The sequence below is a fragment of the Cyanistes caeruleus genome, chromosome 2 (genome assembly GCF_971803275.1).
Source record: "Cyanistes caeruleus chromosome 2, bCyaCae1.hap1.1, whole genome shotgun sequence".
Classification (NCBI taxonomy): Eukaryota; Metazoa; Chordata; class Aves; order Passeriformes; family Paridae; genus Cyanistes; species Cyanistes caeruleus.
Window position 1 is genome coordinate 57,518,204 of NC_141702.1, and position 27,778 is coordinate 57,545,981.

Consider the following 27,778-nt stretch of genomic DNA (forward strand, 5'->3'; position numbering starts at 1 on the left):
CACAAAATAGGTATGTATTTGCTTTTGTGTTTGAAAGATAAGTCTAAGTTATTTATTTTATTTTCTGACAAGGTGAATGAAATATCGAAGTGCACAATAGCTCAGACCCCATGCAGTTGTCAAGAATTACTTACAAACAACTGATTGATCTAACTGTGCCTCTTTGATGGTAGAAAGGAAAAAAAAAACATTCATCTGAGGGAAATCACCTTTCCAACTATAATAACTCATAAGTCATGTTATTTTTTACCCCATGTGTTTTTTCTGAATGGAAGTAGTATTTTGGTCAGGGGCCAGTGAAGGTCTGCATTTGATGGTTCAGTGTTTACTAAGAAATTTGTCTCTTCTGAGCAAGAATAGTGGAGATAAGAAACTTTATATATTTATATAGAAGTGGTTTCCCTAGAAATGTGTAGAGAATACAGCAGTTTAACCCAAAATAAGTGTTTATACAACAGCTTGTCACCTGCTTCTGTCAAAATGGTCATTCAAATTCCTTTGGAAATTCTGTCAGGTTAAAGATTGTTACCGTGAATGGTTTCCCTTTTACCAGTTTTAGTCTCCTGTACTTTCACTTGTGCTGATGATGGGTGAATAAAATAATTTCCTTTCCATTTCTATTCCTATTTCATCTAATATTCCTTGTCCTTTATAATAAATCTATTTAATGACTATACATATGCATGTGCTCTGACAGAGATTAAACATGAATATAATTTGAAGCTGTAGTTTCTCTGTGCTCTGCATATGCAATTCAGTGCCACAAAAGCCAGCTGGACTCTGCCTGTTGTTACAGAACTCTGAACTAGGGACACACTTTTCAAAGCTAATATACAGCAAGAGGGCTGTGGCTTTTCCATCCCAGCTAGTTAGTGTTCTCTAGATGCCTGCAAATTTTGGCTCTAGAAAGCATGTTGTTTGCAAGCCACGCTTCAACAGTTGCACTCTGGAATGGCTTGATAAATACTGGAGTGTTTTTACAGGAAATGTCTCAATCTGAGTTATGAGGCCATTCATTTGGGTAAATTGCAAGGGAATGTACACAGTGCTGTTAGCTTGTCTGTTATTAATTTCCTCTTTTTTAACGTGTGTGCACAGTGTGCATATAAATATATATACACATATACACATAGATGTATGTATTCCCGAAGCGGGGAGAAGGAGAAGCTGGAGGAGTGTGAAGGGGTCCTGCAGTCAGCTGCCTGAGCCAGGGCTGGGGGGCTGCCAGGTTCGGCAGCATTCAGAGACTGGAATATGTCAGGGCTCAGAAAGCTTTTACTGTTGACTCTTCTATGTGATTTGCTGTGTTGTTTCTTAATGTTGCATACTCTGTGATGAAAACAAAACCTCAGAACTTTCATTAATGATACTTCACTGCAGTCAGAAAGTTAGATGGACTTTTTCTGATGTCTGTGGGCAAAAAGAACCGCAACAAACGTGTTTCAGAGGGCATGCGTAAGTAGCTTTGTTATGCACGGCTGTACTTTGGCTAGCCACTCAAATGACAATTTCTGGAAAAGCCAACTGAGTATTACTTGTCTAATAATTATAAAGTCTGTGTCTAAACCTCTCATTTCAGCAGTAATGCTGTACTCAGGCGATTGCAGTTGAAGGAAACACACAAATGGGCTTTGTAGGAGCCCATTCTCCTCATGGTGAATCTGCGTCTTAGTCTTTCCTTATAAGTGTAACGGTGTCACTGCGTGTCATGGAGACAAAACTAATGAAGGATCCACATATAAAGCGATAATTATCTATTATTCTGGTTTCAAGTAGGCTTCCCCTTCATGAATATTCCCCTTGTCAGCAATGCCAAACCAAACATTCCTTTGTATCTCCCCCCACCTCCTCCACTTTAACTCTCCAGAAGTTTACAATTCAAGAGGAAAATATCATTCTTTCTTCTTTACTTGGAATTAACATTGTTTAGGAAAATTTTCAAGAAAGTAAATGGACTTTCTGGACAGTGCTGACATTTTTGTCTTTCATCTGTATGACCTTATTCTGAAAGTTCTGTGGTTTTCTTCTACAGTGAGGTCTGAAGTTATTTTTTTGAAAATTCCCAAGTGAATCCTAACATTTTACAAGTACTTTACAGAAGAGGTGTAGCAACCTAATGGGAGTTGATGCATACTAATTTCTCTACTGTTAGCCAAATTGGAAGAAAAACAACAGTGCTTTAAAAAAATATGCACATGAGAGAATAAAGTCATGATTTTAATTTGGTGCAGAGCAGCATTTTGTGGTATGCTGTTTTTTGGTTTTTGTTTTTTTTTTTGGGGGGGGGGGTGGGGGGGGATCTTTTAGAAATGTGCTTAAGTGCAGAGAAGAAATACCCCAGAACATATTCAAGTGCTATGACTTTGAATAGCCCTTTTCTGTGTTTATACTCTTGAAAAGCATTGGGCTGTTCTGTACTCTTGGAATATTTGCTTTTGGATGCACCTTATCTCTGTCAAGTTGTCAGGGTTTACATTGCATACTGGTTATGTGAGTTGAGAAAGATGTCATTCCCTATCTCACTGCCTTGACTTTGGCCCTACACAGAGTTAAAATACACACAGATTTCATTCTTCCCATAGTTAATAGCTTTTTACTGACCTTAAATCTAAAGAATTTCTCTGTAAGAGGGTTATAGAGTTTTAATTTTAAATGAAACAAGCCCCAGAAAAACCTTCATTATTATCATAGTCCTTTCCATAGTGATTTGAAGAGAAACTACCCTGCGTAATAGACGCAGCCTGATGTCCTTACTAAGCAGATGCCAAGGTTGTTTCCTTTTTTTCTGCCTAGTAAGTGTGACAAAGTTAGTGAACTTTAGTTTGGTGTCAAGAAATTTCCTGAAACAAATGAAAAATTCAAAAAGGAAATGTCAGAGGGTGAAATGCCTGCAGACATGGTAGGATTTTTTTCTACCACCATTAGATCCAATTCTTCAGATGTATTGGAATTCATTGGTATATTATCTATCACTGTAATATTTATTCAGCACATAGGACTGGATTCAAATTAACTTAAGGCTTTGCATATTATAGTTTATTTTCACTGTTATTTGACTTATTTGCTGTAATTGGATTCCTTGGGCTCCAACAAGCTTCCTTGCAGCATGTTTTGATTTTATTTCTTCACTGTTTGAGCCTATGGTGAGATGATGCATTTGCCCATCAGTGGTCTTTTCCAAGATGATGTTTAGTGATACCCCAAGCACAGGCATCAAGTAAAAAGAGAAGTGTCTTTTAAAGTGCTACACAACCTCTGCAACAGAAAAACAATTTGGAGGAGGCTTACAGCCTGTAAAAGCAGGTACCAGGGGCTCTTTACTCTTTACATGCCAGATGCAAGTCTGGAGGGTTTTTTTGGTTGTTTGTTTTCCTTGTTTTTTCTAGTATAAGAGAGAAATGGGAATAAAAGCTGACTGTTAGGATGCTTGCTGGGTTTGCTTGTTGGTTTTTTTAATATCTGTGAGTGGAGTGGAACAGCAGCAGCAGATCTTGTCTTTAACCTGAAATCTTAAAACTGTAGTTGCTGAGCACCAGAGGCTTGAATATGAAAAAGACTAAAGAGGGACAGAATGTGAAAAAGACTAAAAAAGGACTTTTTGCATGTGTGCATCTCTCCGATTGTTTATTAGCCAAATCAGCATCTCTCCTAATTGTAGCAAAGTTCAGAGCTTTGAAAGGAATTTGAGTAATTCTGTGATAAACAATGCTGAAATTCTTTCCTCTTCAGTTTCCTTTTCTTAACCATGTGCACTATAAAGCAATCTTTGCTATTGATGAAGTTTTACAGGTTCACATCCAGCTCTGGAATGTTTTGGAATTTTATTTTCTTCATGTATTAAGCCAAAACTTTTTGGCCCAGTAGTGAGATTTAAGCTCTGCAGTTCCCTAGAATGAAGTCATAGAATGGCTTTGTTTGGAAGAGATCTTAAAGATTATTTATTTCCAACCTCCCTGCCGTGGGCAGAGACACCCTCCACAAGACCAGGTTGCTCAGAGCTCCATCTAACCTGGTTTAAACACTTCCAGGAGGGATGTGGCATTCACCACTTTTCAGGGTAACTCCTTCCAGTGCCTCCCCACCCACAGTAATATATTCATCTAAACCTATTCCCTTTCAGTTTGAAGCCATTCTCTCTTGTTCTGTCCCTACATACTCTTGTAAAAAAATCCCTCTCCAGCTTTCTCATAGGCTCCCTTCATGTACTGGAAGGCCACATTCAGGTCACCCTGAAGCCTTCTCTTCTCTGGGCTGAACAACCACAATTGTCTCAGCCTGTCTTCCTAGGAGAGGTGCTCCATGGCCCTCATCTGGACTTTCTTCAACAAAACAAGACCTAATGAATTTGTATTTCTCTTGAGAAAGATGCAAGAAATGTGGATGCTAGTGACCAGTCAAAATACCTAATGTAGATTTTAAAATACTTTAAACCCTTTTTTCCCACAAAGTCTGAACAGTTACCTGGAGTGTGTAGTTGCAAGGGTGAATGGTGAGCAAGGCAGAAGTGCAGCTGTAAACCCAACATTCAGAGACTGTATTTAGGGTGACATGGTAAAATGACTGCGTAAATTCTGACAGTGTCAGAGAATTTGTTAAGGGCAAAGTGAAGTATTCTTTTCTGGCAACTGTCAGGGTTCTGGCCATGAGTTTGACTGTTATCACAATGTGAGGACTTGTACCCTGAAATCCTGTTGTCTCTTTAGTGCTGTAACTGGTATATCTGCATAGTGCTTTCTGTGCTATTTCTGCACTTGGTGTATACATCATAAATTAATGGTGCTGGAAATAAGTTCTTGTAATAAAGAAAACGTTGTGAACTGTGTGTTCGTTTCTATGTTGAGGCATTTGGTTTAGTTTTAAATAGGTTTATTTCAAATTCAATTTTCTTTGTGTGGTCCTAATTAGTACTTAACAGTAGAAGTAGTATTATCTAAAAAATGAAATCAGAAAACAATGTAAGGAAAGCTCAGTTAAAAGATTTTATCTCTAGCTTTCTAAGTGTCAATAAAGAAAACTAAGCTGTTGGTTGGTTTTTGCAGAGTAACTACATGTGACGCATTACTTGGGGCTCTTAATTTGTTCAGAAAATTCTTTGCTTAGAATACATTGTGTGCCTCACTGTATGCTTGTTGAGTAGCAGATTTCTTTGAGTAGATGACAACAGTATTTTGTGATAACGATAGCTGTTCTTGGCAGCTATGGCTTGCTACTGCTGTACTCACAATGATCTGTGCTGAGACTTGCCTCTAAGTCCCTAAATATCTTGGGACTGACCTGCTTATCCTGCTTTCCCTTGGTTTTCATCAGTGTACATCAGGCATGTCCTGTGCTGAGCCACTTTATCTAAGTCTGTCTGTTTTCTCAAGCTTAGATTCAAAAGAAAGTGTCTGAAGTTGCAGACCTTCTGTATGTAAGTGAAACATGATCTTCTGATGGATTCTTTTTTTTCCTTTGTTCATGTGGGGTTTTTTAACTTTAATGAAGACCTGGAGGAGCTGCTGAGATTAACTGCACTGTACAAAGGCGTGAGAGAAGCAATATGTGTATATAATTTGAAAAATACCCAGTGCTTTACCAAATAATTCTGTTCATTCTGGTTCTGGGGAGTTTTAAAATAAGCAAAAGATGGTGTAGCAGCTTAACTGTCAGGCTGCCCAAGCCCAAGTCCAGACTTGAGTGATAAGCACGACAATTCAGAATGATTTTTAGTCCTCGCCTGACACACTGACCAGGAGGGAGAGGCAGGTTCTGCTGCAAACACTCAGTTTTGTCTTCCCGTGGAGCAGCAGCGAGTGCCACCTGCGGGAGCCCTGCTGGAACCGATGCCTTATAGCTCCGAGAGGCAGCATCCCAGGAAAGCGCTGTGGCAGTTTCCCAGCGCCACAGAGGGAAGCATTGGGTTTGTTTTCTGTCACCTTTCTGTAGCACAGCGTGACTGCCCGTCGTTCTTGAGCAAAGCTGCGTGGACAAAAGAGAACATGCTAAAAAGCATTTTCAGAAATACTCATTAATGGTTCATTTTCACAGATAGAGAAATAGCAGTGGTTAATTATACTAAGGAATTTCCTACAAACTGTACTGAAATGACTTGAGTTTGAAAGACAGTGCTTCTGCTGAGCTGAGAAACTACTGTGAACAGCACAGAGTTAATACATACATGCAGGAAATACATGCACTTCACCGATTAAAGCGGATGTCTTTCTTAGTCAAAGCTTAGGCTTTGAGCATATGTTTCACAAGGGTATTTGGGGAGTGTCAGTCAAGACTTTGATCACTCTTCCTCCTCCCACAAGACCCTGTGGGGAGTTTTCCTCTTTGTTTCACTTGGCATAGAGGCAGCATATGCTGTTTTAGGTAAGGAGCCTTGTGACGTAGTTGGACACAGACCAAATGTTGAGTATGGCTCATCTTTTCAAGAAGTTCTATTCAAAGTTTGAAGGAGAAAATACTGTGTCACATTCCCTTCTAGACCTCATATCCGGTGTTACTTTGTAAAAAATAGACTGCCTTGCCCTGCAGACTGAAACATGGTGATTAGCTGCTGAACTTGATCTTTTAGTGGGTTTGGAAAACCATGACCAAAACCTTGGAATAGCACTGGGAATGGAATGGATTCAGAACTGTTGGAGAGATGGGAGGAGGGAGAGGATATATGCATAGTGGTTAAACCACAGAGGAGCCAGACAGCTTATTCCTTACATTAGAACATTTATGATGTTTTTCACATTCAAACATGGTGAATTACAGCAAACCAGAATGAAAGTGACAAAGGGATTCTGTGATTTGGTCTTTGCCTGCTGGCAAAAAGTTAAGTATTTTGGATTGGAGCCGCAGTATGGATGATTAGGCAGAAACTAGGCAGAGGATGCTGTAGATTAAGTATGTTTTGAAGTGGGCAGGAGAGAGAGTGATGTTATTGTGGCATTCATCAATTGGCTTATGTATAAAGGGGGTTTTGCTCTTTCTTGCCAATGTAGATCAGAGGGTCTTGTTTGGACCAGCTCATCTCTTGCTGCGTTTGTCTGAAGTGTCACAGTCACTGCCTTTCTGTGGAAAAGAAAGTGAAAGGATGACCTGGTTTGGACCAGCAAAAAACGTGTAGCATCTTACCAAAAAAACCCCCCAAATCCAAACCCCAAGCTCCAGCAAAACCCCTCAAAGCTGGAACATTTTGGTATGTGTTGGTATGCTGGGGGGAAAGACTGGAAGAGTTTTGTGGGACATTGTTGTAGAAGGGAAGGTGTAACTCACACCCACATCCATAGTGCTGCTGGAAGGGAATGAAAGGAGCCATTAGAATTCTGTGCAATTTTGAAGGAATAACTATGAGCTTGAAATAACACTTGAATCTTAAACAGGTACTGCCATATTACTTAGGAAGGCTGAGGGGTGGTGGTGAATAGGAACAAAAATGAGGGCTTGGTTTATGTCCTCATAACTGCTATCCCTTAGGTCAATGTTATTTAGGTTTTCTTTCAGTGTCACTTTTTGGTTCATGTGAAAGAACTGTGTTAGTGTAAGCATATAAACTTTCTTGTATGGTTTATGTGACCTGGGATCAAAACTATTCTCATGGGGTTTAGAGCAGCAATACATCTGCTCCAGAAGGGATTTTTTAGGCAAACAAATGGCAAAAACTAGATCAGGGACAGATGTCCTTATTCTCTAATAAAGATAATATGCAGTGTTTAGCAGTGAATTGTCAAAGTCTAAGAGTGTTGATGTGAGTACGAATTTTACCGTAACCATCCTTGGAGTTTGGAGTTCATCCTGAAACCTGAGAATGGAAATGCTGGTTTTGGGGTTCTGTGATGTTTTGCATTCAGAAAAGCAACATCCAGTACCATTCATCCAAGAAGGGTGGCCATCTGTGCAGGCTGTCTCTGGGCATCCAATTGTCCTTATTTGTTCACAAAATATTTAATATTAAAAAAATCTACCAATATGTATTTTTTTCTACCCCTCTTGCACCTTTTTCTTTTCTCTGTTTTTGGTTTTATTTTTTTTGTTTGTTTGTTTTTTGATTGCAGAACTTATCCAGATACTGTTTAAAATTAAACCAACAGATAGCTTTTCTGTTAACAGCACAGTCTGCAATGCAGAATGTCAGTACTTCAGTTTTTTACATGTATTGATGTGTGTATAAGCACTGACTGTTTAATCTGTAAAAGGCTGCATTCAAAATTGTAATAAAGTATTGTAAGGAAAAATGTATTTTGATTGTGAATAAAGTGATTACAGCACAATCTTTTATTAATTGCTGACTGTGCCTGTGGAAGAAGGGGGAAAAGTGCAGTGTCTGTCATTGAAAAGTGACTCTATTTGACAAGTTTTTGAAGAAATCCAACCAACTTTCTTAGATCAATTCCAGCTATTTGGAACAAATGTAGACTAGGGGCCAAGGGTTTGTCACAAAGGGGGAGATTCAGGTAAGATTTTTGGTTAGTGATGATCATTGTTCAACAAAATACATAGCTGGGCTCCATAGTTACATCTGCAAACAGTCCTGTGATGAACAATAGTCTCTTTCAAGTGCCTTGATGCTTTTTTGAGAATATAGCAATAAATTGCTGAAAGAACAAAAGTGGAACAGAAGTCTTCTCTCCAATGAAAATTTGTCCATTAAACTTGAAATGTGAAAATCGTGACTGTTCGATTAACAGTGATTTTGAATATTTGGAAATCCTTACTTATGGTTTTCTTTTATTTGAGGTTTTTGGGGTTTTTTTCAAAGTACAGTTAATTAAAGAAGCTATTTGTCTGTGAAACACAAATAATCCATATTTTTTGTGATCATGCTCTTTTAAAAGTATTTTTTAGCCACCCATGTGCTATAAATTTGAACATTTTGCTAATTCACCTACACCACACTATTGATTTAGATGCTGTGTTTAAAGGATTTTATGTTTTTCATAACGCTAAAGCTGATTTGCAGTTTTTAGCAGCTCAGGATTTTAAAGGCAAATCAACCTCTGGAAAGAACAAAAAATTTATTGAACTAGGACCTCCCAGTATGCCTGTTTGGGTGGCCCTAACTGATTATGGCCCATGAAAATGCGTGGTCATATGTCTGACTGGTTTTAGTTGCTGTTAGAGTTTTGCTTAACTGAGAAATGTAAACAGTATAGCTGTGTTTATTCATAAATTATCAATGCATATGTATTTCAAGTTCTCTTCCTAGGGTGTTCTGTGCTCTAAGCAATAGGTAGCAGTTTTGAGTGATGAATTCAAAAATACAAAGTACCTCATGGAATACTAGAACAGCTGACCCTGAGATTCAGAAACAGTTAAAACTATTTCAATAATTATATTGCAGGAGTATTTGGAAGGGTCTACATGGAATGTTTTTATAAGGTTCTTAAAAACTTTAGGATATTACTACTAATAAGATTGTCTAGATAAGTGGCAATTATTTGTATAGAAAGTGAGCATGCATTATTTCCTTTTACAATTACTAGCAAGCTTCTACCCCAAATGCTGCTTTTCTCCTGGATTTTACATTAGTCTAGTCTGGCTTTACTACAGAGAGAAAGAGATTTAGTTTCCTTGTCTGATGAATAGTTTTTGTCAGAGATTTCCTTCATAGATTAAAAGAAGGAATGAAGGAACTTTTTAAATAAAGAAATGCTCAACATTGTCTTGTGTTTTTTGAATTGTTCAAACCTTGGTGTGTTACAGAAAGCAACAGCAGAGTTCTGTATTTCTTTTTAAAGTTTTTTAGTATATTCTGCAATTTCTAGCAATAGCATGGAACTGGTTTGCATTAATGAGACAGAAAGGGGGAATTTTAAAATCTTTAGATTTGTGTAGTTTTTAAAGAAGTCATAAAATAGTGTTCTGTACCATGTTACTGGACCTCAGTTTTTAGATGCAATGTTTTCAATTGACAATGAATTGGAAAAGTGTTGAAGACTGTCATGTTTGCACCTGTTTGCACTATTCCAGTACAACTAATCTCCTGTAAGCTTTAGAAAAAGCAGCAAAAAATTTCAGACGGTTTCATTACTGAAAATCATTAGAGAAATAGTGACAAGAATATTTGGGGGAAAAAATTCTTCATGGAAAGGGTTTTTCAAGCACTGAACCTGGCTGGCCAGGGAAGAAGTGGAAGCATCATCCGTGGAGATATTTAAAAGACACGTAGATATGGTGTTTAGGGACATGGTTTAGGGGTGGACTTGGCAGTGTCAGTTTAACAGCTGGACTTAGAGATCTTGGAAGTCTGAGAGTTTCTAGACATTTTTCTCAAGGTGCCCTTTTCTAGGCACATAGGCTGACTTTCTTTAACCTGTTGTAACCTATGTTAAGTTACCCTTGCTATCACTCTTTGTCGTGCAGTGCTGCTAAACTGGTACGTCTGTGGAAAACTATTAGTGGGACTGTAGTTTTTTTAAACTACCATGGATTATCCAAATGAGCTCTTGAAGCAGAGTTGTAGCTGTGGCAGGTCTGAACCTGTTCCATAAATACCTTGGTTTGTGCGCAGTAATTGAATGATCCAGCTTTCAAGTTACTATTCCATTATTAAAAATGACAAGGTCATTCAACGCCCATTTGAATCCCACTTGGTTTTGTACTGAGAATGATAGGTCATGCTCCATAGCAAGGGATAAGCACAGGAACTCCATTAAACTCAGATAAATGACTGTTGGGGCATGTCTTACTTGTGGTAAAACTGCTTTCTGGTTTTGAGTTTTGATAACAGAAAAGCAAGGCTATCACTTCCTTAGAAGGCCGAGCAGAAACTTTAGACAAGAAAAAAATTTGACGTATGTAAATAAAAATCAGGGCAGAAGAGGCAACAAAATGTCATTTTTTCTTGCTTGTATTTAGCGCCTCTAAAAATGTCAGTAAAGAAGCCCAAAATTATTTCTGAGACTACTGATTTTTTTTTTGTCATTAACGTGCCAGTGAGTGACTCTGTAAGCATTTTCATAGTGAAATTTACTTAATATATTTATTTCAAGCCTTTGCAACTCCAACCAACCAAAACCAGAAAACAAATATGTGGATAAACATGTTTTTCCATTTTAAACATATTCTTTCCTGAATAAGTGATACAAGATGATTTATTTAAAGAGAAAAATTTAAAGAATATGTTTTTTGTATTTTGAAATTAATCACAGAAAGTAAATATAGTATTTATTGATGAAAATTCTTGTTTCAAATACATTGTGTAATTTGTAACTGGTTCCTATCAAATTTACTGGTAAATCACTGGGTAACTGGAATTTGATTTATAAACTGGTGCAATGTTCAAAGAATATGTAGTGCATCATTGAATGCGGAGCATTAGACATGAGCTTGCCAAGTTTTAGAATTAGTTGGTGTATTTATTATAGCAAACTGCTTAGTGATGATAAGCATAGATGATTAAATTTGGGTAATCTGTTTGAAGAACAAATTTAATTTTTAATTGTCTTCTGGAGAGTGGATTCTGTTTTACAGCAGATTTATAAAGGAGTTTGGAGACCCCTAGTTGTTTATAGTTGTTTAAATCTCTGTTGTGGGCACGCTTGTTTCTTCTTTTTATGGCAGTGTCCAGCTGTGGTTTATGAACTCAAAAACCCAGACTTTCGCGTGGATAAGCATTACAGCTATTAATTTGGGGGAGTTAGAGAAGGTGTTTAGCTAGCTCACAGTCTTCAGTAAATGTACTGTTGTGTGAATGAAACATTTATTTTAAGGACAAAGTAATTCCTGGCTAAGACAGGGTGGATTTTATCTTGAGTAGAGATGAATTGGCTGATCTAGAAAATCATATGTAGTAGAATTTCCATCAGCTATTAAAGTTAATTTCTACCCTAAGATGCACTAGTGGATTGTAGCTGTACATGTGTCAAATGTTTCTAAGTATTTTACATTTTTGTGAATTAAATATGATAAATATATTTGCCCTGGATACACAACTGAAATTCTACTTTATGACTTAAACAGCTTAAGAAATCCTACAAATTTTTTACAGTTTGGTTGTAATGTAAACCTAAGCTCTGGTAGACACTAGGGCAGAAATGTTTTCGTTTTAAGTCTGAGGATAGGATTCAAAACAAGCTATATGAATTTGAAACAAAGTAATTTAAGAAGGGAGGAAAAAAGGACCATTTATTTGAGCTCAGCCTCAGTTCTGTTGCAGGGTTATCCAGGGAGGTCTCCCATAACTCTGGATCCGATGGCTGTCTTGAAAACTTCATGCCAAATCACCTCTTTACCTCAGTGTCGTTAGAGATGTTTCCTTCATTAGGAATCAAGGCTGTACTGTGAATACTTCCAATGCTGTGCACTCTGTACAGTGCTGTACACAGCTGTACTGAGCTGTGTGAATTGTCATCTGAGGTGAAGTCCCTGTCTCACTTGGCACACAAACTCCTTCAGACAGAGAATCATCCTTGTTCTAATTTGTCTTGTCTTGGTGCATCCTGTATGATCCTGAGGCTTTCATTGTGTAAAATGGAGTGTCAGCTTTGCTGGTGATGGGAAAATATTCAAAGGTGCTAGAAAGGAGGACACAAAATCCTAGGCAATGTGTGGTGACCACATGTTGACCATTGGCCAGTACCACAGAGGGTACATAAGGTTGCTGTAAGAGGAGACGTGTTCACTGCCTTCCTGAGAAGCCTTTTCTTCTCTGCCCATTACTGTGCTGGAAGAAATATTGGGACTCTGCACTGTAGTAAAGCTTTAAATTAGTGGGGTTTTTTGTTTGATGCAGGCTGATGTGACCCTCTGGATGGTCACTCCATAGTTAATTCCAGCAGTACCTGAGTGTAAATAGCTCTTCCATCTCAGTTCATAGACCTCTCACTAGAAATTAACTGAGGCAGGAAAATGTATGAAATCAAAGACAGAAGTTCACCAGATGTAATTAGTGCTTTCAGGTATGAGAGGGTCCTTTTGTGCCTGCCTACCTGGTAGTACATCCAACTGAGAGCCTGCTGAATGGTATTGCAGTTAATCCCGAGAGAGTTTTGTCTGTTTACACTTCCTACATACAAACACAGAAGCGATGAAAGCTGAAAACCCATCCTTCATTAGGGGCTGTGGAGCCTGGGAGTGCCTTACTGAAATGTGCTGGTTTTGATGGAGAACTCTTTCTTTGCTTTGTCCATTAGGTTTTACTAAGCCTGTGTCTGCAGAGATGCCAGATAAAACACCAGGTGCTACAGAGCCTGTGCCCAGAAGTGAAGGTTAGTAGTTTCCTTGCATTTTTTTGACTACTGAGAAAAAAAAAAAGCAAAAAAAAAAAAGCATTGGGATTCTGTGAAGAATTTTTTGCAGTTAAAAACTGAGTTTCCCTTATTGGCCTTAAATTTAAGGGAGAACTGAATTAGTATTATATATGCATATTTATCTAGATAACAGGAAATTTACACTTGTTTTTGAGTAACCTCTCTATCCCTCCCTAGTCCATCATCCATGATAGTACTAAAATTTATAATAATGGGAAAGGACCAGTGCACTGCTAGGATTTCAGCATTGGAGAAGATGTTTTGTCCCATTTGCTAAAGAGATATTGTTGACTGAAGCCATTTTTTTGTATGGAATTCTTTAGTCTCACAGAACCAAAGATGACATTTAAGATGTGGGTTGATTGATAAAAGGAGGAATTGTCCATGTGATTTTCACTAAATCTGTGGAATCTTGAAATTCTCAGTCAGACCATTTTGTTTCCCCTCAAGTGTCAAACATCTGAAGATTTGATACTTGGTTTCAGGGATAATTCATTCTTTGAAAACAATTGTAACACTGCTAATTTGATTCCTTCCCCAGAATCACTGCTGGATGTGTCATTAAAATATTTTATAAAAATTTGCTATTTCATGTGAAGATTGTGAGGTGTTTCTGATGGTATTGTGTCAAAACTATAGTAGCTCTTGTATATCCTTGCTTTCCAGATCATTTCTGCCCTCACACAAGGGCTGTATTAATTAAAACGTGTAGTTTAGTTTGACTAAAGCTTACAGCTCAGGCTTGTTTATTCTATGCCTCAAGACAGATGTCTCAAAATTTAGTTGTAAATATTTTCATGGATTTTGAACCTCAGTTTTGGCATTTGAAAGGCATGGAGGAATGTGCAGCAGTAATAGTTTCAAGAAGTGCATCAATGATACTAAAGAAAGTCATTTCTCTTCGTGTAAAGGGTATTAAATTATGCCAAACTGCAGAAGGCCTTTTTAAAATTCACTGTAAAGCTTAACATGTTACTGGGAGAACTCAACACAAGAGGAGAAACAATTACAGCTTGTCTTTAAAAGACTGAGCTCTCTCTAATTCACATGTTGTGTGTCATCCTTATAAATAAATACTTATGCTAAATGCATTGGAGTGAGCCCACTCAAAGCAAAAGCCTTCAATAAAATATAGCTAACTAAAATGATGGGCTTATTCTGAATCTTCCTTTTGAAATCACAGTTACCATTGTATTTTTTTGTGATCAGAGCCCATGAAGTTATTCAAGATTCTGTATAAAATATCCTTGCTCAGTTGGTTAGATGCAGGATGCTGGTAATGCCAAGGTCAGCTTTGATCCCTCTATGGGCTTTTCACCTAAGGGTTGGACTTGGTGAAACTTGTGTGTCCCTTCCAGCTCAGAATATTCTATGTGATTCTGTGTGTGTGCGCTTTAACAAATGCAATGTTTACTGAAACAAAACTTGATTTAATCTGGATGCTCTGTTTTTAATTGCTCTTTAAAAAGTAAATTTTAGATGTTAAAAAGAAAGGTGAACTAATGAATAGTAATGAATCTCACTTAAGAGACCTGTTTTTATGTCTTGATGAAAATGCTCTACCATAGATAAAACATTGTAATGATATGAAGTCATGAGTGCTGGAAGTTAATGAGAGTTTATGTTGGTTTGCTGTAATAAATACATTCAAAGATGTTATGATAATGTTGACTAAAAAAATGGTGAGACATATATGCCAGTAGCTGCTGCAGCTTGGATTTACAAGATAAACTTCCATAGTTAGTCTTTGATCATATACATCTCAATTTACTTAGCATTTATACAGCTAACTGGTATGTAGAAATGTTTTGCTGGTATGACTGAGTCAGAATTGAGAAGTGGGTGTTTCATTTCTCATTATTAAAATACTAATGCTCCTTATGTGCATTAAAATTTAGGTGAACTTTTGTAATTATTTCTAGAAATCATATCATCTTATTAATGCTTTTTTTTTTTTTTCCCAAAGAAATATTCTTGCAGTCATTGGTTAAAAGAAAAGAAAAAAGTGTATTTGTTGTTACAAATTTCTAACAATTAACCTCTTATGTTCATCAGGGTCAAGTTGGGTTGAGCAAAGTGTTGGCAAGTAGCTGATTATCTGGAAACTTTGAAAAAGCCAGTGTTGCTTTAACCTAGCAGTGCCCCTCCCTGCCCCTGACCCACTGCTCCGTATACTCCAGTTAAGCCATGAAGCACACAGGAGCAGACAATTGAGAAAGGAGTTTCCTGTAATTAAGTTACTGTAACTCAGTCCTTGACTCGAGGGTCCCCAGTGGGTGGGCAGACTATTTGCTTTTCTGCCACCTCTTCTGTCAGACCTTTTAGAGTCAACAGTTGTATTTATAAATGTCAGTGCTTGCTTTGTGCTATCGGGGGAAAAATACCAGGACCTGGAGATTTGGTTGTTGCAAAGATGGAAGTGTGTGCATATCACACAGGGAAAAATATTTTTCAAGAAGCTTGTCTAGCTATCAAGGAGTGGTAGACAAACAAATTAAAACAAAAAACTCCTACCATGATCCACATATAACTATTTCATAACTGTTTTCCTTTGGCAAAGCTATTATATTCTATTTACAATGGATGCATTTAGAACAATGTGCTATGTCAATACCAGGAAGTGGATTGAGTGTATTTCTGTTTTAGCTTGCAAAGGAATTAGCATTTGTTCTGCTTGTGTTTGCTGAAAAGTCACTCTTAAACTTCTAGTATAGTTAACCACTGGAAATAAGGCTGTGACAGGAGTACCCCACCCACTGCACAAATTCCTTCTCTCTCCTTTAGAGAGGCCACTGTGATTCAGGATGGCTGCTCATGATGGTATCTGGAGCTGAGGAGTTACTTATTCGCAAAAATTTAGGGGAATGATTGTCAAATTCTTTCATTATAATTTATCTGTCTTATAGGATTAAAACTTTTTCTAGCTTAACAAAATTTTGACAATACTGAATATTTTTCATTAAAAAGGTAGTGTATAGTGGATTAATAGTGGATTAATTTTTTGTCATGATACCTGTGAACAGCTGTTCATAACATAGCTAGGCTTGCTTCAAAGAAACAAGATGAGGTCTGCCTTAGTATCTGTTTGGAAGATTCCCAGACTTAATTTTTTTGGGATATCAGTTAAGTGCTACCTTAACAGTAGCTTTATGCAAAACACTTAGAAAATGTAAATGGATGTGGGAACCTTTATTCAGTTTCTCCAGTCAACTTGACTGGTTGTTTTTCTGTGCCTTAAAAGTAGGCATATCTGAGGAAGACATCAGGAAGTTAAATTCCCACAGTCTTCTTCCGTTCCCTCTTCCCACACCAACTTTTTCATTAAGTAAGGGGCATGACTTCCTGCAGCTGGATCCTCTCTTACTGACTTCATGGCTCACACTTGCATCCTGAAGGAAACAAATGTTACACCTGGCCTTTATGAACAGCCACTGACAAATCCCTGTGGACAGCAAGCTTATGTCATTGTGAAATATCCTACAGCAGCAGGCAGTGGTTTTTCTTGCATTGTGTACCTGGTGGCACTAGTGGGAGCCTACCAGCTGTTTCTGTTGCTGCTTGTGATAAGTCTTGTTGGGTTTTGTAACTCCTCTGACATAGGTTTGTGTTCTGTTTCTGTTGTAATGTGCAACACTGCACAGGAAAAACGTGCAAGCACAGCCCAATGGATCATGCACTTCAAATGCAGTGAAGAAAATAGCATCAGTATTTCTACCTCCAAATTTTGCTGAGGCTGATTCTTTCATGGCAGGAATGCCAGGATATGTTCATATGGGTTAGTAAGTGCTGCGTGCTGCCTTTCATCCCAGTGCTGTGTGGGCTTTCTGTGCACCATGTTAATGTTGATGTCAGACTTTGTTACTACTACACCCCTTTTAAAGAAGCACAGGAGTAGGTGGGAAAATGAAGCATCTTATCAAAAGCTTTCTCAGATCTTATGTGCATGTGAAGTTATAGGCAACTATGGTGATAGTGCACTTGTAGGCTTAATGGTACATCACTAGGCAGGGATGGGTGTGAAAAAACATGTGCTGACACTGAGTGAGAGAGATGGAACATAAAAGGCTTTGGATATTTTTGCAGGGGGTGGTGGACATTGTGGACTTCACTGCAAAAGGGTATTGTGAATTTTGAAAAATCATGAGCTGAAGGGGAGACCAGAGAAAACGTCTCCAAATAAATGAGCCACTGTAAACTAAGGAAAGGCCTTTAGCTGAAAATACTTGGAAGCTAGAAAAATTATGGGGAAAACATAGTACATGATTTTTATATTCTCACTATCCCCAGTAATTTAATTTTCCTGCACCAAGTTTTTATTCCTTACTTACTATTCATAGCCTCAGCTATGAATAGTAACAGCTTTTAATGCCCCCAAAATCATATCTTGATGGAGGAGGAAATCTCTGTATAAAGACAGTATCTGAAATTCGTATCCCTAGTGTTTAGAAAAGGAGGTGATGAAGCCTAAGTAGATTTGAAATGTGATTGGAAATGGGAGAAATGCGAAGCGGAATGAAATTGGATATGCACACTGAAAGAGAGTGGCACATCTTCCTTTGAGAAAGGGGCTGTAGGCTGTTGACATGAGGCACAGTGACTCTTGTCATAACTCTAGACATCTGGGTGAGCCTCTGCAGAAGCTGAGCACTCGCAACAGCCGAAGCAAGCTGCATTGCTATAGCCAGTCTGTGCGCAGCCCCTGCGGTGTGCAGCACAGCTCATGTTCTCTGCTAGTGCACGAGGCATTAAACCACAGCCTTGAATCAACTGGCTGTTTTCCTGAAAGCACTTTGATGAACTGCCTTAGTCACTGGGCCACTCTGGCTGGGTCTCACTTTCCTTCTCAGTTGCCAACAGGCTGAAACTGGATGGGCTTCTAATCTTCCTCAGCTCAGTGAAGAGGAGGAAGAGGAGGAGGTGGCTGTCTTGATCTAGGGCAGTGAAGGGCAGTGAGAGGTAGACTGTTCTGGACGTTGTGAAATGTTTGAGTACAGTAAAGTCTGGTCCTCATCAGAAGTGAAGACGCAGTTGCTGTAACGTAATGGCGATTAAGTCGCTGATTACAAAGGTTGGGCCATTTACAAGTAGAATAACTTGTTCTTCACATGCCAAGCTCTTTCCCTGGTGCCCTGACTGGCTGGTATCCTGCCAAAGATCAGTGTTCCAGTCATCCACGAATTATAAAAGGTTTATGTGGCCTGAACTGCTCAAACTTGAGGTTTGGAAAACTATGGAGGGGTTTCTTTATATCAGTGACCCTATTTTCAAAGAATTGCTTGGATTTTTCTGTTTCAATGGTAGCTAATTTATAGTTCTCAAGCAATTAAGAAGTGTAGCACTTGAGTTGGATGCATTTTTTTACTTTTGTATCAATAAATTGCACACAATGTAAAATTATGTGTATAATGTTTCACACATAACGTGCACATATTAAATAATCAGTTTGGGGTAGTTCAGCATAGGGAGGCTAAATGTGGCTTGCATGGAGCAGTCAAATATGATGCATCTGGATGGAAAATAGCTAGTTTCTTTAAAGCCCTTCTGAATCCTAATGATATTAATTTATTTCTAAGTGGATCTTTCAAATCAAGAGAAATCTAAAACAATTCAAACATTCCTGGAGGAGCAAAGGTTCCTTGCTAAATAAAGAAGTGACATACTAATTTTCTGTGTGTTGAAGTGTAAAAATTCCTTTTCCTATCAGGAATGATAAACAGTGTCTAATTATTGACTTTATTAATTATTTTGAGCTAAATTGTATATATAAAATGCTTTGAAAAAAGATTGATTGAACCCTCCACCATAAATAGTTTTTTTTAAAATTTTTGTGTTTTGTTTAACATATGTCTTGCTTACCACCTAAGAAATGTGACGCTGATCCTAAAAAGAATTATTGCAGGTTAAAATTATCTTTTCCTGTTTAAAAATCATTTTAGTACCATAATGGTTTTTGGAGAGGGCCCCAACCTGTAGTTACGCTCTAATACTGGAGTCTTAGCTGTGTGTGATCTGGAGTAAAAATATAAGTGTACTATGCTGTGATTATAAATGTTAGCAGTATGCTTTGCATGTGCTCATTCTAGGTTGGGATTGATAACCATTGCTTCTCTTGAGATTTCTTTATGGGAAGACTTTGTCACCAAACAGAACAGTTATTGTTGTTAAAGCAGCTTCTAGGTGTTAAATTGCCATTCTGCAATACTTGGAACAGCCTAAAAAGACAGTTATAAAGAAAATTGTCCTGTTAGAAATGCTGATTTAAAGTAGTTTCCTTTGCCAGTTTCATGATGGCTTGTTTTGTTTTTTTGGTTGTTTTTTTTTAGTGGTGGTGGTGTTTTGAGGTGTTTTTCTTTGCTATCATATATTCCATGTTATTCTGTGGAAACGTGATCCAGATTGCTGGCAACTGCATAGGATTAATGTACAGAAAATGAGTAATAGTAACAGTTAATCTTTCAACAGTTTCTTAAATGTAAATCAGCTTTCATCCCAACAACTGTACTTTTTTTTCCCCCTTGAAATTTCTGCTATATTTTGTCTTGCAGCTTTATTCAAGTGACAAGCCAGAAATCTGTTTTCAGATTCATTGATTTCAACTCCTTCCCAGCCATATTTCTTCCAAAATAACTTAAAAGACATGGAAGGATAAGAGACAAAAATGGATTACTTGCTACCAGTTAAAGTGAGTGGCAACTCTTAAGATAAATGAGAATATCAAGGTTACATTCTTCCATCTTGTGCTGACCATATCCTTAAAACCAAAAGGTAAAAATAAAGATACAAACACATTTTGCTGTTTGAGTTGCAGCAGCACAGGTGCCTCCTCATTATTGACCTCTTGATTCTGAAGAATTTTGACAGGTGCTATAGAGTTAGCAAATGTAAGCCTGCTAGTAGTAAACATCACTATTTTTTGTTGGTTATTTGCTGAGTTATATGTCTAGCAGTAATTTCAAACTCTGCCAGTGACATTAGAAGTGGGCTGAGAGGCCTCGATGTCCTAAATTTAAAGTTGAGAGATTAATATACACAGAGGAAAGCTTAGTTGTTGTTTTGCTTTTTTAATTGGTTCCCTGTAGTTTTATTTAGCTTATAAAGGGAGGAAATGCTGCTTGCTGATAAACCAGAAAGGGAGGTAGCTTTGATGTTTTATGAGCAATAAAAAATTCTGAAGCAATATGTCAAACTCCTGAAGTCAACTTCTTGAAGAGTCAGCAAGCTGAGGAGAGCGGGGAAGGGGAGTAAAGGTGGGAGGATGCTTCTGTTGTACTGTGCCCAGATCCATTAGTGGTGCAGGCAAAAGAGCACACAGGATATTTTAATTCTTTAAATTATATCCACATTAGTTTCTGGTTGTCTCTTTGGTCAGAATATGCTGCAATTGTGCAGTTCAAGGCATGAGAAGTTAACAAATTCTTAAAAAAAACCATTTGTTCTTAGTTGTGGGTTTTGTGGAGTGGGTCTTAAAATAAATTCCATTACATGCATCTTGGCAATGATTCCTGCAACATGCATAATGTAGAATGATTTAAAATGGACACAGCTTCCAGGTGAAGTAAACACTTGTTTTCCCATATGTACAAAATGTAGCCAGTGCTTCAAATGAAGGAATGACCAAAAAATTGATTAAGGTGGTATGTATTTGAGCTTAACCTTTCTCCTAGCAAATCTAGACAGGCAACCCAAATTATTTGGATTCTGTTATGTCTACTTTCTGTTGAGATAAGTTATAAACCACATGCTTGCTCTCAATATCTATTTGTTAAGAACGGTGGTTATCAGTTTATATATTTGTACTTTCACTGCATAAAAATTTCATGTTCATGGTTAAATCTTATCTCATGAGAGGGTATGTGTTTCACAATGGAAAGCAGTATTGGAAGAAACAAGTCATGTATGAGGCTAATTGTTAGGGAATTTTGCCTGATGTCTGGCCAGGAGATGGTTCTGTCTGGTCATATCCTAAGTAAGCCAGTGTTTCTAAAGATGGGATGTCCTGCTGTGAGTGTTTTGTGGTTTTGCCATATGAATACAAATTGTAGGCAACAAGAAATCCTTCAGGAAGATAAGACTCTGGTACAACTCTCCCAAAAAGCAAACAGCTGCATTCAAGGCTTGTCCACAGTTAGGATGACTACCCTGTAAGTGTTTTGGTATTGGATCCCAGTCCTAGGAGCTCTGTAGTCACTCAAAAAGGGACACAGAGAGCCTTCTTCACACTGTAAGTATGATATGTATAAATTTTTCTCATGTCTGTAGTGATTTTTTTTTTTCACAACTGAGTAGTAGTAAATACATTTTTTTGTTTGTTTGTTTAAAGGCTGTCTAAAATTTTTGAGGCTTTTCCCCTTTAAAAGAGTGGCAGTATTAACTAGGGTCACTGGTCTAATCTTATAGCATTTGGTGGATTTCAAATAGGGAATTGAAGGAGCCCCAAAGCTGTCCTCCTCAACCCCACCACACAAATATTTTGTGACCTGCTGGAACAGGCAAAGTATTTAAAGACCCATTCCATTGACAACTACAAGCTAGGAAATCCTTGTGACAGAAAGGAGACTTGACAGAAAGATGATTTTCTTGAGTATGAAGTCTGTCAGGAACTGGTTGCTCATTTCTCTCCTCAGAAATATTGATGACAAATGTCCTATTTTAAATATGTATTAGTTATTAATGACTATTGGTTTGTTCTGCTGCTTGCCACCCCTTCTCATTTCAACCTCTTGAAGGAAAAACCTTACACCTGCATCTTCTTATATACCTGGACTCCACATCTTGAGGCTTCTCGGTCTTAAAAGAGTGCTATAATCCTGGAGGGAGATGGGTTCTTGTAATTATGGAGTAATCCATGGGTGCAAGGAGCTATATGGGCAAGTTGTGTTGCAGCACTGAGGTTTCAGGTTGCATCTTGAAATGGTAATTTTAGGGTCTACAAATAAAAATATTTGGCTTGTTGCATATTTCTTGTCAATGTTGTGCATTTAATGAAGTGCTTAGAAATATTTTTAGTGTTTCATAAGAGAAATGCTGAAGAAAAGTAATGCCTGCACTTCACGTGGTGAAAATATCTAAGGCTGTTGAAAACCTGAGTTCTTGTATTTGTCACAGTTCTTCAGCTCTTACTGCACGATGTGGCTACAAACAGGGTGACAGGGACTGATGGCTTTTGTGGGCAGGTCTTACATTAATGCCTAAGGTTTTCTAACAATAAAGTTTATTTGCTCTCCAAGGCTTCAGGTGTACTGAAAGTACTGTTTTTTTGGCCAACACCCAAAGCTGAAGGGCTCATGATGACATGACAAGCTTCATTTGATTTGGAGAAACATCAGTGGGAACTCACAGTGCTTTATGCTTCTGGGGAACTTGGTCTGTACACTGCTTCCAGAAACTTCTATATCAAGTCAGAAAGCTAGACTTTCTGCTTTTAAATCAGAACAATTGATTCAATATACAGCTGGGCCTCTGCAATCTTCTGTTGTGGCTTGAACTTTTGTATCATGTATGGATGCTGTGCATTCATCACAGACCACAACTTGCTCATCACTTCAGGCCTGGCTGGAATCCACATTATTAATACAGCAGCTCCAGTCCATTTTGCCACACGTCTTTCAGACAGATGGAGACGTGTGGACATGATTCAGATCATGGCTTTGGAGTAGTTTTGTGGTCTAAATCAAACTGTCCCAGCGTGTTCCTGTGCCCTGTGCTGCACTGAGGTCTCCTGGCCACCAGGGAGGAATGGTTCAGCCTCAGAGCTAGCATTGGCCCCAGCTTGGGGCTGTGTTTGTGTAATCAGGGTGCAGGAGAGTGAGCCAAAACCACCAGAATTGCAACACATTTTTAAGTGCTGAGCCCTCCTTTTGGTGAACAGCCTGAAGATAGTGGTTTAGACTTTGTTTGGATAGAGGTACATTTTTTTATGAGCCCTGATGGGCAGGATTTGACCCTGCTTCATACATTTCTTTAATGTTTTAAGAATGTAGTGTTTCTAAATGTTGTGGGGTTTTTTGGGTTGTTTTTGTTTTTTTATTTTTTACTTCTTTGTGGGTGTTGAGCCTCAAAAATTTTCATATCTTTGGAACCACTGGACTGTCTGGATGGCTGGCTTCTGTGGACCTTTTTCTTGAGAAGTGGGGAAATCAGTCTTACTAAGAATAAAAAATTACTGCACAAGCTTTTTAAGTTCACAAATTTAGAAGTCATGTAACTACTGCTGTGACTGAAGTGTACCATACCCAAAACCAAGTTTGCACTTACCTATTGTGGGAAAATGTCACTGCATTGTTGTCACTTCTGAATACAGACAAATAACTGCCTTTTATAAAATTGTCAGAGTTTATAGGCATATTTACTTTACAGCTACTTTTATAAGTTACCCACACCCTTCTCTGCAAGTGAATAAAAGAGCTGGAAAGGCCACACTGATAATGTCATACCAGGAAATCTTTAATGTGAAATTCAGGGAACATGGGGAGGAGGGAAGATTGTGGGGCTGGAAAAATTACACTGAAAATAATGCATGGAGGGAAAGAATACAGGTTTTACATCTATTCCTTTATTTTAATTTTTAAATTTAAAGAAAAGAAATATGGGTTGTCTTTGATATAAACCAACAAATGTGTTTGTAAGCACTGATATACAGGAAGGCTTCTTGGTTCCAGGTTTAAGCCTTTTCAAGTTTCTCAAAAATTGAATGCATATTAAAATGTAGAAAAAAAGAACCAGAAAACTGAGCAAACAACCAACCAACCAAAAAAACCCCTGAGTCTTGTAGAGCTAAAAATACTGCCTGTTGACCAGACTTGATCCTGCTTAATCTTCTTCTGCCAAGTTAGACATTCTGGCAAGCTTCCTCAAGTCTGGATGTATTCAAATACTGTATTTGGCTGACTTAGTTTGTTACTTTGTAAAGATATATGAAAATCCCAGTTCAAACATTTCAGTCTATAGCTGTTTTTACAATCTGTCAAGAAGCACAACTAATTGATATTTCGCTTTATACATCAGATATAATTTTTCTACCAGTACGTTATGTATTTGGAAGTATGTTTTCCACTTAAGCAAGTTCTGCTACTATGTATTTTATCTGAAACACTTCGTAGTTTTACAGAACATGTGCTCTGTCTACTGGACAAGGTATAGTAACACTTGGCAAGTCACTAACTTTTTTCCACCTTTTTTCAAATTAGCAATGTCTTCCAGGTCTTGGCTTCTAAGTGTTTCATCTGGCTTTAATGCACAGTCTGTCCCCGAAGAGATGACATCTTTGTTGTCTTAACTTTGATTTTATGAAGAACTGCAAAACCATTACATATGAGACTTTCTGTATTTGAATACCTTTGATAGTTCTGTCCCTTGTATAAAGCTGAAATTTAAAACGATAAAAGTAAAACTAATCAAAACTGTATGGTTTGATTGTATATGTTAATTGATCTTTCTTCCAAGTCCAGTGCTGATTTTGGCAGTAATTCTGCTTGTCAATACATGTATTACCTATTGGATTTGGTGTATGAAGAAAAGTGGGCAATTTTGTCTTCAAATGAGTTTTGTGGATTTCCTGATGAAAACAATTAGCACAGAATCTGCACCTCTTGGAGAGGTATCTAGAAGTTTCTAAAGCCTGGAAGTACTGCTGTAGGCGTGTGAGCCCATCCCCTGCAAAAAGTGGTCTTTGGAAGCTGAAGACCTAAATTGCAAAGGTTTTGTTTCTGGGATCTCGTACTGTTTAGGAAGAGATTTAGTCTTTTAGGCAAGAACTTATATTGTAGAATCAAACATGACAAAAATATTTTTATCCCTAATTGTGCCATCAGTTCAGTCCTGTTTCTAGACTGAACATGTCTGTGTGTTTAGCTTAAACCATTAAACTTTTGTTTGAAGAAATGGTTGGAGACAGGTACCTCTTGACTGTGTAAATTGAACAGAATAAGCTTCTTTTGCCTGTTGTTACAGTTTAGGATTTCTGACAGCATATGTTTCTTATGCCGTATTTTGCAGTCTTTACAATACTTTTTGAAATGTAAGGGCTAGAGCTTGAGTGCATTGAAGTCCTGCACATCATTTTATTTGTCTAGAAGGCATTTTTTCCCTATTCCCACTCGATTAAGATGCTTAGGATTGTTTATAAATAGGGGAAAAGTGGTCCCCCGGTCATTTGGAATTAAAGTGTACAGGCAGAAACTTGGTGAAATGGAATATTGCTCTGTTCCTAAAATAACGTGGAAGACTTTGTAGGAAATGTACTATCTCATTAGTAGTTAGTTAGTTTAACACAGGGTTAAACTTAGGCACAGAAATAAGCCAAAAGTTGATTTTCTTCGTTTATTTCTCACAAGAAATTCACTTGAAACAGCAGTCCTTGTAATTGATGCAGATGTTCAGAATTCTTTTCTGCTGACATGGAAAAAAGGCTAATCCAGGTCAATCAGTACCTTGTAATTAATGCACATTCTTTCCCCCTTTTCTTTTTAAATCTCTCTTTTAATTTTTCTCCCTTTTTTTATTTTTTTTAACTTTTCTATTCTTTTTTCTCCTAGTAGGGAAAAGGGAGCAATCCCTGGGGCAAGGTGTTGAAAGGGTTAAGCAGAAAGGAAGATAAAAGCTACTTTGAGCTCACTTTGTTGCCTTGAACTTTGGATGCTGTTGAATATAGCAGTCATCTGTGATCACAGGTATCTTAGCAGCTGTATAATCAAAAACTATAAATGTCCAGATAGGAAATGATCCAGTAATTAGAGGAAACAGTATTGAACTGATGACTTAAAGTCACTTTCGTTCTTAAATCACACAGTTGTAGCTGTTAGACTTTATCCTGTGATCTTTTCTCAGTACCTTGGCAGAGTACTTGAAAACCCTGATAATCAGATCGGCTGAGAGTTAGAAAGGAGAGAAAGACTGGGACTGCTTTTTGTAGCTCTTGCCAAAGAAGCACCTCCTGATCTAGAGGAGTTGTTGCTTGAGAAGACTGGAAGGAAGATAAGGGCTGGTCTCTCTCTTACCTAGATGCCCACCTTTCTTTCTTTGTGTGTGTCGTGTTGCAAATATTAATACAGATGCAAGGGAGGGCTCTAGGGTGGTTTTGAGTATGTGCCACTGAAATCTCAACACTAATCAAAGCTTGAAAAAGAACTCAGATTTTTAACTTGGATGGGTTTCAGGATTAAGGAAAAGAAATCTGTGGCCTACTTACTGAACAAATGGGAAATACGTTTGTAGTTCCTGTGTGTAATACAACCCTGAATGTTGGAGGTTTGTGGGTTCTTTTCTTTCCCATTTTTTTTTCCTTACCAGAAGAACATTATGAAACATTCAAAAGTGAAATGGGTTTGTTTAAAACAAAGTGAGATTTTGAAATTTAGGCTCAGAAGTCATCAGTGAAGGTTTTCCTAAAAGTCGTGTAAGAGAACTCTGTTTTCAGAAACACAGAAAAATCCCCTACCTCTTGTATGATGTTGAATAGTTGCTTAGTTATCTATGTATGTGCACACAATATTATCTGCTTCTTCAAAGTAGTCGAGTTGGGTTTTTGTGTATTATGTCTACTGACTTTGTACATGTGACTTGGAGAACAAAATAATGACTCCCAAATTTGCTTGTTGGCATGGTCCTAATTATGACTTACATTACTGAGAAATCCCTTGTCACCTCTTCAGATTCTCACAAGAGATTACTCTTGCTAAAATGCCAACAGTCCTCTTTATCAGTACTGAATGCTGAAAACATTACAGTGTCAAACAGCCTGATGCAAAATAAATTTAAATATTCTGTGATTCACTGTCTTTGTTTACCACTGTGTTAAATAAACTGATGCACAGGTTATGGTTAAAAGTTCTAAGGATGCTGCATTTAACGCTAATTTTCTGCTTAAAATATGTTGCTTTTGAAACACTAGTATGTTTTGAGGAGGTGAGTAATCTAGGCTGATTTGTGGACTGCCAACTTTGAGAACAACAACAAAAAATCCCTGAAGAAGCTATGTCCTGAAGCAAATACACAGACACAGACAGACAAAATCTGTTTGTTTTCTATTTTGGGTCATAGGTGGTTGGCTCACAGTCCAAGTTACTGTGCTGGTTCTTGTAACTACAGAATAATTGTGATTAGTATCACAGAATAGTCTTCTGAAGTTTATTCAGTGTTCTTAAGATACTCTGAAATCTTCATGTCAAGATGTCATAGCAATATTTTGTGTTTAAGTCAGGTATGGGGATGGCATGTCCGGAAAGCTTACATGTACTTTGAATGGCATTCCTCTGCTTAAAAACCAAAATAAGTTAGTTTTGAAACACCTCCTGTTTAGCACAGAAAAAGCATAACTTTGAAGTGCTTCTTGAATCAGAAATCAGTATATCTGGACTCAGTACTACAAAATTCTCAGAACAAGACATTTAAGCAAATGAGTAATTTTAAATTAATGGAGGGTTCACAGAGAAGTTGGCATGCTCCTTGGTAAGTACTCACTTTGGAATGTACATCTTGCCAGGAAAAGAGCTGTGATTCCATGATACAGCTAAGCAGATTTATCAGTAGTATCATTAGAAGGAACAGTCCCATCC

General features: G+C 37.7%; 1 protein-coding gene across 7 annotated transcripts in view; it reads left to right on the forward strand.

The window, feature by feature from the left end:
* Positions 1 to 27,778, forward strand: part of PLEKHG1 (pleckstrin homology and RhoGEF domain containing G1) — a 125,861-nt gene that overhangs the window by 24,741 nt on the left and 73,342 nt on the right. For 6 of the 7 annotated variants that reach the window (XM_086877216.1, XM_086877218.1, XM_023923375.2 and 3 more), the window contains exon 3: positions 13,110 to 13,184. In XM_086877216.1, the coding sequence (XP_086733342.1) occupies positions 13,136 to 13,184 (49 nt within the window). In that variant the 5' untranslated portion in view covers positions 13,110 to 13,135. Of the gene's footprint in view, positions 1 to 13,109; positions 13,185 to 21,208; positions 21,448 to 27,778 lie in introns of those variants that run through there. The other variant, XM_086877222.1, reaches the window with a different exon arrangement.